This window comes from Odocoileus virginianus, chromosome 13, assembly GCF_023699985.2.
Source record: "Odocoileus virginianus isolate 20LAN1187 ecotype Illinois chromosome 13, Ovbor_1.2, whole genome shotgun sequence".
NCBI lineage: Eukaryota > Metazoa > Chordata > Mammalia > Artiodactyla > Cervidae > Odocoileus > Odocoileus virginianus.
Window position 1 is genome coordinate 30,377,632 of NC_069686.1, and position 11,127 is coordinate 30,388,758.

The window sequence follows — 11,127 nt, forward strand, 5'->3', positions numbered from 1 at the left end:
TCAAGCAGGAAACCTTTCTTTGTCTCTGCCTCACACAGGATCTAATTTTCTCCTGACTTCTTTTTCTCCAGGTCTAGTTGAACTTTGGGTTCATTCCTGTTCATCATCTTTTGTTTCTATTGCCTCTCCAATCTTGTAATTGTGAGATTTCCAGCTCATCATCACTTGGGCTAGAAATGTCTGGGTCTGACCTATTAACCAGAGTCAGATTGGCTTCCCCTTCACGCGATGACATTTAGGTTGTGCATCCTGCTACGTTAGTGTGCATTGTCTCACAGAGACTCCTTGTGTGGCCACAACCTCTTCTTCAGAAACAATGGTCCCTTCTGAGCTAAATTTTCAGGGATTCCCTTTCTTGTGACCTATGATTCAAATGTTTGACATGAAAACAGCACATCTAGCAGGATAACTGAGGGAACTATTCTCTGATATTTACTGAGTTTGTGGCCCTTGGGAAACATTTTGCTACACTGAAACTTTATTTTTTAATCTGGAACTTTTAGGACAGTTATCTATGAAAGCACTATGAAAGTAGTAAGTGTTATTGCTCAGTCATGTCTTACCCTTTGTGACCCCACAGACCGTAGCCCATCAGGCTCCTCTGGCCATGGAATTCTCCAGGCAAGAATACTGGAGTGGGTAGCCATTCCATTCTCCAGGGGATCTTCCCGACCCAGGGTTCAAACCCAGGGTCTCCTGCATTGCATTGCAGGCAGACTGTTTTCTGTCTGACCCACTAGGGAAGCCCAGGTGGCATATAAGTAGTAAAGTGCCATGGAAATGTTTATCTATAAGTCTCATGGAGAATGAAAACTTTGGAGACATATTCAACCAAATATCCAGTCTGTGACAGCTGAGTGTTGTTTCAGGAAGCCACCGTTTCATGTATTCATTTAGCCAACATTTAAGAAGCAGCTTCAGTATGACAGGCACTGAACTAGGCACAGTGAGTTGAGCTGATGTGGCCTAGTAGGGTTAGATCTCACCTATGCTTCAATTTTCTTCTAATAACGAGAGGTTAGATTTGTTCAAATACACCACTGTGATGTTAACAGTAGACCGAAACAGACGCTGAGGAAAATAGGGAAGCTTCAATACAGACTAAAAGCTCTTAGTCACTTTGACACAGCTGCTCTTTACACTGGTATTTTCTTGGTTTAAGTGACGACATACTGAGATGACTGGGACAAATCAACAGATTTGATGCTTAAAAACCTTTATTTTCACAGAAACTATTTGGCAAGCCCCGACTTTGTATTTATAGGTAGTAAGTACAGAAATACATCTTCCTCTTCTGCCTATAATTAGTTTTGAGTGTTGGTCTTATGCTCCCCAATTGGACTCTATCCTCTTGTAAGAGAGAAATCTCTTTAAGAAGGAAAAAAGGGCTTAGTGTATATGCCAGATCCCTGCTGGTTCTGTACTTCCTGGATTCCTGACTCTGACCTTCACATGACCTCAGGTTTACAAGCGCTGTCATTCAGGTTGCCCAGCAGTCTTAGAGCCAGGTAGACTGTGTTTTAGTATCGAAAGAACAAGGAATTAACTGAGCGAGATATTTTATGTCTTTGACTTGTTGATCACATATTATATTGACAGGCATAAGGAGTGCCACTATATGTTACTGTATCAAGGCTGAGAAAATCCAGCCCAGTGATTGTTCATTCCCTGAACCAGCCAGAGTCCCCCTTAAACATTTAATGACATTTTTGTAATATTTCCTTTTCCTTTAGTCTTCCTCTTCCGAATGTACTTTTTCCCCACTCTCCCATTTTAGCCTTCGTCTATCCCTTCCGGACTGATTTGTACAAAGGACCACTTGTTTCTAATGAGGCTGCCTTTCCTTCCTGATAAATGTCCACAGGCAAATCTGAGTGGTGGGGGACCTAAACCTGGGGGCTTGCAGTGGGGACCTGAAGTGGCAAAGGAAGGGGTAGAGTAAAAAGCAGAGAGAAGGGAGAAGGAGCCTTTTTGCCTTGTCGGCTGCCTTCTGCTTCGTTGACTTTCGATTCCCATCCACAGCCTGGCTGTGGGCTAGGCCAGGCCTCATGTGCAGTTGTGATCATTACAACAGTCGCTTCATCCCTCCCTGGGCCACTGTTCTCATGCACGGGGCAGCCAAGGGAGGAAGCAGCTAAGAAGTCAAGAACTGTTAAGAAATGTTCTAAGTTTAGCCCTCCAAGGATATCTTTTAGAGCTGGTCAGTTTCCCTTTTTGTGTATAGAAAATAAATAGATTTCCAGCAGAAAAGACAGTGTTACTGACCCAGGCTTATAGAATGATGGTGGTATTTCTTTTAATCGAAATACAGTTGATTTACAATATTGTGTTAGTTTCAGATGTACAGCAAAGTGATCCAGTTATACATATATTTTTTTTCAGATTTCTTTCTATTACATGTTACTATAAGATACTGAATGTAGTTCTCTGTGGTGTACAATAAATTCTTGTTGTTTATCTATTTTATGTATAGTGGTATGTATGTCTTAATCCTATACTCCTAATTTATCCCTCCCCTGCCCTGTTTCCCCTTTGATAAGCATGTTTGTTTTCTATGTCTGTGAATCTGTTTCTGTTTTATAAATAAGCTTATTGGTATCATCTTTTTAGGTTCCACATATAAGTGATATCATATAGTATTTGTCTTTCTCTTTCTGACTTGCTTTTTTGCTTAGTGTGATAATCTCTAGGCCCATCCATGTTGCTGCAAATGGCATTATTTCATTCTTTTTCATGGCTGAGTAATATTTCATTGTATATATGTACCACATCTTCTGTGTCTATTCAAAATGATCATGGCATTTTTTTGAACATTTACTAAGCTGTATCCACCGTTCCACCCATTTTCATCTACTAATGCTTATAATCCTCATGAAAATCCCAGGGTTTAGGTTCTGTTGTCCTCATGTTATAGATGAGAGAAGCCTAGAGTTTAAAGTCTTGCTGAATCAGCTAGTAAATGGACACAAACCCAAGCAATCTGCTTTTCCAATAATTTAAAATAAAAAAACCCATAAATATCATTGTTTCTATTATCTGTCGTCTCTATTGAAACAATGTCATTGTTTCAATTTGTTGGTGCTTCTAGACTATTTCTTGAGAAATTGGTGTTTCCAATATTCCCCTATTACACAGAAAAAAAAAATCTTTCAAATGAATGAGAGGGATTGTTAGTGCTAGAAAGAAATGAAAAAAATGAATTGACAAATCTGAACATCTGAAAGTACATTGCTATCTTCTCTGGGGTTTCCTAATAATTAGCACTTTTTTTCTTCTTTCTCAGCAAACCTTGAAGAAGAAATGGGTGGAGTTCAGATCTCTGCAGTTACAGGAACAGCGCCTGCTTCATGGTAAATGTGATTTCCGGTTCAGAAACCACACTTACATTTCATTCTTTCAGTACTTCTGTGTCTAACTTGTTTTAAGATTGGCATCATTACAAGGAAAAAATTGTCTAGCATGGGTCAAAAATAGTTTGTATTCCTTTGGCTTGGCTTTTGGAGTGACCAGTGTATTTGGAGGAGAGGTAAGTCCAATGACGTCCCCTCTTCCATACATATAACACATGCACATGAAAACATGGACATGCATGCATGCATGCACACACTCGCAAGAAGCACCTGGGGATTTTAGGAGAGCAATATGAATGATTGCCTCATTTTCCTATTTGGCAGATGAATTAAATTCCTGAGAATACCTATGGCTCAGGGACTGCGTAGTTCTGAGAAACTCTTGAAGCTGGAATGGTAGCATGCTTCTTGGGTGGAGCTTGTATTATTTGTTCAAATTGTGTAAGTTACAATAATGCAGAGGTATTCTCCTTCATGGCCCTCAAACCCAAGAAATGTTAAGGATCTTTAAAACAGTAAATACATGCTTCTTGCCATTGTATGCATTCTGAGAAGAAGGGTTGAGTTTAGAATTTGTGGACTTGGTACTTGCTGTGTGACTGGTATAACCTGAGGAATGAACTTATGTGTACAAATAATGCACCGAAACCACTAGCTATGCGGGTGTGAAATATAGGTTATATCTTTGTTGGATAAGACTGACCTAAAGTCTCTATTTGTAACCTTACAATATCTGTTGGTTAAAGTGATCATCTGTTTATAGAAAAAAAGATACATTAAATTCTTAATTTGGCACTAATATATGACAGAAGTTTGTGTTCAAGTTCTTTCTTTTCAGGAAATGAAACACATATGAGTTACTTCTCTATTTGTGTTTATAAAGTAATAGTCTTAAAAATATATAACAGGGTTTTTCTGAGGGATCTAAAATTTTCTAACAAGTCAGAGGCACAAATATATGACTGCTTCCTGGATTTCTGTAGACTTCAGGGTGTTTGGGATATCTTTGCCTCCACTTGCAGAGGAGCATCCTGAAGGGGAGATGGGGTTTGATCTGATAAGTGTAGGCAGTTCTGTGGTTCTATGGGCATGGCCTTGTATAGGCAAGGTCCTTATTTCAGGATCAGGGAGATTGGCTCCTCATAAGGCCATTGTCTATATTTTTTTGAGAGATTAAAAGAGTTCTTTAGTTTACTTTTTATAGACCTAGAATATACATCCATGAGATTCTACAAGCCAAATGCTCTCCAATCAAAAGACATTCATCAACTTGTTGCCAGATGAAATAAAGTAGGTTTTGTTAACAAAAAAGAATGCATTTTAACTGGTCACCACAGGGCTGACCCTACTCAACCTTGCAGATCAAATGGAAAAATAAACAAACAGTCTCTTTTAATATTGTCAACCAAGGGCAAAGGAGGGCAGCAGTAGAGACAATCAGCATGAGGTTAAAAAAACACATTTCTGAGTGTGTAATGTTCTATTACTTTTCAGGAAGCAAAGTCACCTTCAAATGATTTTTTTTTTTTTTCTGGCTAGTATTACAAATAATCTCCTTTCTTTTAGCAGCATACCAAACAACTCAGTACATAAGCAAGTGGGATATGAACAGGCTGTTTGTATGAGATTAAAATTTGAGTTTGGAGAGCCCAGATGTAGGTTATAAAAGGTGGATGACGAAATTTAGCCAAGCAGATAACATTCAATTCTTTCAAATGATTATTTATTTTAGGACAGGGATGTTTTCTGGATACACTACCATTTCAAAGAATTTAAGTACTTAAGTATTCTAGGAATAAACTGGGAATATTGAAGGCTCTAAGATATCCTTTCTGTTCTAAACATCTTTGAATTCTCTAATAATCAGTCCGTAAGGTGCAGGTTTTATAACTGTGCTTTCCATACACTTCAAGTGATGTTATAATAATAAAAAATGCAGTAAATAAAAATCAGAGGAACTAAAACAGAGAAAATCCGTAAGAGGGCATTTCTCCAAGTATATTCTTTGGAACCCATTTCTATGATGATTTTAATAAAAAGTGGCAGGATACTTCAATTTAAGAAATGATTCTTTTGGAAATTCTAAAGTTGCACTGGAATGCTGTTAGTTGAGTTGAATTGTTTTCATGTGAATAATTTTATTTCAATTTATTTAATCTAGACTATTTTTGTGACCATGGAATCCTTTACATGAAACTAATCCATCAACAAGGGTTTCCCAGGTGGCACAGTGCTAAATTATCCACCTACCAATGCAGGAGATGCAAGAGATGGAGGTTTGGTCCCTGGGTCAGGAAGATTCTCTGGAGTAGGAAATGGCAACCTAATCCAGTGTTCTTGCCTGGAAAACTCCATGGACAGAAGAGCCTGGCAGCCTACAGTCACAGGGTCACAAAGAGTCAAACACAACTGAGTGAGCACACACAGTCTATGGATGAATAGCTTGAAAAATCATGCTCTTAAGCTTATCAAATGATCTCATAGACAGTCACTTATTTGTGCAAGCTTGGTGAAAAGAATTATTTACCCTTACTCTTTCTTCTGCCTTTCAAAGAGAAATTTTGGTGTATTTACTTGTAAGAAGTGATGTTTAGATCTATTTCACAGTAGACTTTCTTTTCTGCATTCTAGGTGATGCAACTAACTGCCCAAGTTTGGAAAATATGGACATAGATGAATCCACATTGCTTGGACTCCTGCCTGGCCCAGCCCTCCTGGACCGGAATCGATTGTCCAGTGCAAGCAGTTGTAAGAGCTGGCTGAGCTCCATGACGATAGACAGTGAGGATGGGTACCAGACCTGTGCGTCTGAAGACTCCAGTCGGGAAGCCTTCAGCCGCCAGACAAGCACAGATGATGAGTGCTTTGTCCCCAAGGAAGGAGATGATTTTCTGAAGAGGTCTTCTTCAAGGAGGAATCGGAGCATTAGTTCTGCCAGCAGTGGGTCCATGTCTCCTTTGTGTGAAGGCAACTTCTCAGGCATGTATGGGACCCTGCCCAGGAAAAGCAGAAGGGGAAGTGTCCGGAAACAGCTCTTGAGATTCATCCCAGGCCTTCACCGCGCTGTGGAAGAGGAAGAGAGTCGCTTTTAATGGGTTGTCGTGCCCTTTCATATTAGCTTATTTTGTAAATATCTTCAGATTTCTTTAGATCAACTCCACCCAATTTAGTGGGAAAGTGCAGATTGGTTGCAAAACTGACATCGCATTTCATAGCGGTAGTGAACTTTATTTAAACTTTTGTACCATTATGTATGCTTCGGCAATTGTTTTTTAACCAGAACAGTTCAAGTTCTAAGCAGGCAGAAGGAAAATTAAATAATAATAAATTACAAAATATAACAAATTAACTCAAGTGCCTGCTTATTTTAATGCTGCCTGTGAAAGCAAGGGTAATATTTATTTTTTAGATTAGTCATGTGAAAAGTTAAGAAATTTTAGAATCAAGTGTAAATAAGAAAGTGACAGAATGTAATTATTTGGAATATCTTCTGTAGATTAATTGGTATGTTATAAAACTTCATATTTGCTTAAGCTCAGTAGACTATGGGGAGGCTTATTAATAGGTGATTTTGAATGTTTCTGTTCAAATTTATGAAAGATTAGAAGCAAAGATGATCATCAGCCCTTTTTTACATCCACAGTGACAATGAAGCAGGAAGTAGATTTAATAGGATGATTAAAGCTTTGTAAAATCCATTGAAAGATGTTTTCTAAGATGGGTGCTAAAGAAGACTATAATAAGGTCTTTTTTATTGGTGGCCTAAACAAAATGGATGAGGATGTCTTTCTTACCTGATTCAACTTTTGCTCTTCCTAAACATTGATGACAAGTCTGGAACTCTCAAGATCCTATAGCCTTGTGATTTTTTTGAACAAATGTCTAAAATTTGAAAAATTAGAGTTAGGAAAAAGATTTTCCTCCTGTGGAATTTTTTTTCACATTACTCCTCACTTTATATTATATATTCTTAATAGTTATTGCCTCAGCACTCTCTTGTCTATTAGTTATGTTGGTATCACTTTACTCCTCACCTTTCAATCACCTTTTTATTCAATGCCCATTAAAGTTCATGATTTCTCTGTTCTGGTGATACAGCTGCTCATTACCTATATTCTAGGATAGATAATCTGGACAATGCAATAAACAGTCCCTACTGATTGTGAATGCTGTGTGTGCATGTATGTGTGTGTATGTGTGAGAGATAGATGACTGAGTGCAACTGATACAATTAAACTGAGTAAAGAGTGACTCATTTTGAGAAAAAAAGAGATGAGGGCAAGGAAGCTTGTAGGGTAAGAATAAATGATAAAATAAAATAGGAAAATATTTCTAATGGGACATGCGGCTGCTGCTGCTGCTGCTAAGTCTCTTCAATCATGTCCAACTCTGTGCGACCCCATAGACGGCAGCCCACCAGGCTCTCCCATCCCTGGGATTCTCCAGGCAAGAACACTGGAGTGGGTTGCCATTTCCTTCTCCAATGCATGAAAGTGAAAAGTGAAAGCGAAGTCGCTCAGTCGTGACCCCATGGACTGCAGCCTACCAGGCTCCTCTGCCCATGGGATTTTCCAGGCAAGAGTACTGGAGTGGGGTGCCATTGCCTTCTCCGCTACTGGGACATACTTTCTATTAATTCTTTGAATTCAGGAGTGTCCAGTGGGCTCTGCATAAGAATCATTCATGTGAAAAGTAGAGCTTTCACAGAACAACAGCAGTCTTGTCTGTCATTTACTGAATGCATAATAAGTGAAAGATGTTGTCCAAGTGATCCCAGAAAGAGACCTGTAGAGAGACATTAGGCATATAGATAAGGAAGCAGGTATTCAGAGAACCTCCCATGTCACTGGGAGGGCTAATATTGGAAGCCAGTTTTTCCCAGCTCTAGCTTACCTGCTTAGTCTCTCTGGATGTTGTTCACCTCTGCTGATTCTGTGTAGTTATCACCACAGGACTGCCATTTGCCCCAACCCCAATGTTTAAAATGTACAATTGTAGATATTGTATGAATAAGGATATTGTAAATAGGAGAAAAAACTTTATTTGGTACATAGGAAGGCAAACATATATAAGGTGACTCTTCTCGGGTCTACAAGCAAGTTTTCAGACATAAGCACATAACTTATAATAGCTACACGGTTAGCAATACATTTATTTTCAACAGGGGCTTGCAAATCAATTGTGATTTAACAGATATTGCTTATTTCTCACAACAGACTAGAACTGTTATGTTACAGATCTGCTTACATGAATGTAGCATTTTCTGTTAATCCTCTTTTACCAAGTCCAGGGGCAAAAATACCACATTTATTTTAGGAAAGATGATTTTAAAGTATTCTACGTGAACAATGTTTTAAGAACTACCACAGTTCATCTGGAAAAGCAGACAACATGTCATTTGCTTTTCTGTGGTTTGAAGTGTTAAATATTGTATGATACCATCTTACAGTAAGCATCAAACCCAAAATGGTAGAGGGAAGAAGCACAGCATGTTGCACCGTCGTCTGCAATAAGAAGCGTGAGAGTCAAGTTAGATGTGTTCGGGAAAAAAGTTAAGCATTTTTTAACCAAAGTACAGGAAGGAAGGGCATCTCATGTTTTGTGTGTTCACAGGTTGTAAGAAACCTCTTGTTGAGTGGAAATGTGGGTAAATTTCTCATAGCATAGTTTTTTCAGCCTGAATCTGACCTCAGTGGGGCTTTAGAAGATGTCATTTCTCTGATTTTCTGGTGCACAATGACAACGGTGACTTACTTTGATATAATTTACTGGGAAAAGAAAAGTGAAGAGTTTTTTTTTTTTTTTTTAACCCCAAAGTTGTCAAATATGTAATATTGGTGAATTTATTAATTGACAATTTGTTATGAAAATGCATTTTTCTAATATGGCTTTGATTGATAAATCACATTTGAATCAAACCTATTAGGAATCACTCTTGTCATGTGACTATAGGAACACCACCATGTCAAACAGGTTGGAACAGTATTTTTTGAAATGGCTTTTATTTATCATTTCTACCTTTTAATGCTTTTCCATCTTAGTGCATGATACAAACAATATTAAAAATCCTAGTCTGAACTGAAGATCAAACTTGGAAAAGGCTTGTGTATACTAATCATAAAGTATAAATATTTGTGGATGTATACAGTCTAAGCATAGTAAATAATACCTAACAACTATACTATACTTTGGATCACAAAATTATTGGTGCTTTATATCCAATTCCTTATAGAACTATGGGCAATAAAATAAAATTTTGACACCTTTATGAAATAAAGAATGCTACTCTTCAATTACAGAACTTTGTGCTGTCTCTCTCTGTCTTTACTTACTTTAAATGAAATGAAATTTTAAAAAAATCTAGAGTGACCTATTAACATCTACCTCTTTGAGGTTCTTAAAATATATTACCTATTTAATTGAGGCTTTGCACTTGTATTAGCTTTCTGTTGTTGTTTGACAAATTGCTGCAAACAGAGGTTTAAAACATATTTATTATCTCAAAGGTTTGTGGGTCAGGAGTATGGGCAATGTTTAGCTGGGTCTCCTTGAAATGAAGCAGGACCCTGTGATCCTTGACCCCCAACCCCGCAACATCCACTGCCTGCTTCTGTCTGTGGAAAACTTCAAAGAATAAGTTTAATCAGAGAAATGAAAATGTAGAAACAAAGGAAAACAATCAAAGGAGATTAAATAATGATAATAATGTAATAATTAAACATAGTTAGGACATTTATTTCCTTCTCAAGGACTATAGATAATATTCTGAACCATATCCCAGGAGCTGTCTTATAGATACTAAAATACCAGGTGAAAAAATTAACTACATGATAACCAGACTATACCCATGACATAAGCTGCCACAATTCCAAGAATTCGCCTCAAAGAAATGGGAGGAAACACCCTGGAACTGAAAATTAACTGTACCTAAAACAACGGTTAGACCACTGATGACCAATTTGAAGATGACTGTCAAAGATGACTGTGCTGTTTCTGTATGTAACCCCACTTCTGTCTCTAAAAGCTCTTGCCCCTCTGGTTGTGGGGGGTGCTCTGCCAGTTGGGGGGTGGGTACGACCTTTGGACAGATGTCTGCCCACCATTCCCCTAGTTGCTGGCATCTGAATTAAAGCAAGCTTTCCTTTCCTCCAAACTGGCCTGTTTATTGGCTTTCCCCACACTCTTTTGTAACATCCTCAGTGTTTCACAGAGCAGCAATCATGATGTCACCCAGGACTGAGTTCTTATCTACAGGCTTGACTGGGGAAGGATTTCCTATCACAATTCCTCAGGGTTGTTGTCAGAAGCATTCCTTGTAGCCATAGGTTTCATGGCAACTTGCTTATCAAAACCCAACAATAGAGCAAGAGATACTACAAGTGTTAGTTGCTCAATCATGTCCAACTCTTTGTGACTCCATGGACTGTAGCTTGCCAGACTCTTCATTCTATCAAATTCTCCAGGCAAGATACTGGAGAGGGTAGCCATTCCCTTCTCCAGAAGATTTTCCCCAACTCAGGGATTGAACCTGAGTCTCCCACATTGCAGGCAGATTCTTTACCCTCTGAGCCACCAGGGAAGTGAGACAGAGTCCTAAATAATGCAATGCAACCAGACTGACATCCCAGTACCTTTGCCATAGAACAGAACATAATCACAAGAGTGATATTCTATCAATTGTGCAATCTATTTGTTAGATAAAAGTCACAGGACCCACCCACACTCACAAAGCTGGGCTTACACAAAGGCAGGAACATCAGGAGAAGGGGATTGGGAG

General features: G+C 38.5%; 1 protein-coding gene across 2 annotated transcripts in view; it reads left to right on the forward strand.

Annotated features, from left to right (window-relative positions):
* Positions 1–9,651, forward strand: part of CYTIP (cytohesin 1 interacting protein) — a 77,081-nt gene extending 67,430 nt beyond the window's left edge. For both annotated transcript variants that reach the window (XM_020910457.2, XM_020910456.2), the window contains exons 7-8: positions 3,284–3,350; positions 5,982–9,651. In XM_020910457.2, coding sequence (XP_020766116.2) covers positions 3,284–3,350; positions 5,982–6,442 — 528 coding nt within the window. In that variant the 3' untranslated portion in view covers positions 6,443–9,651. The remainder of the gene's footprint in view (positions 1–3,283; positions 3,351–5,981) is intronic.
* The last annotated feature ends 1,476 nt before the right edge of the window (positions 9,652–11,127 follow it).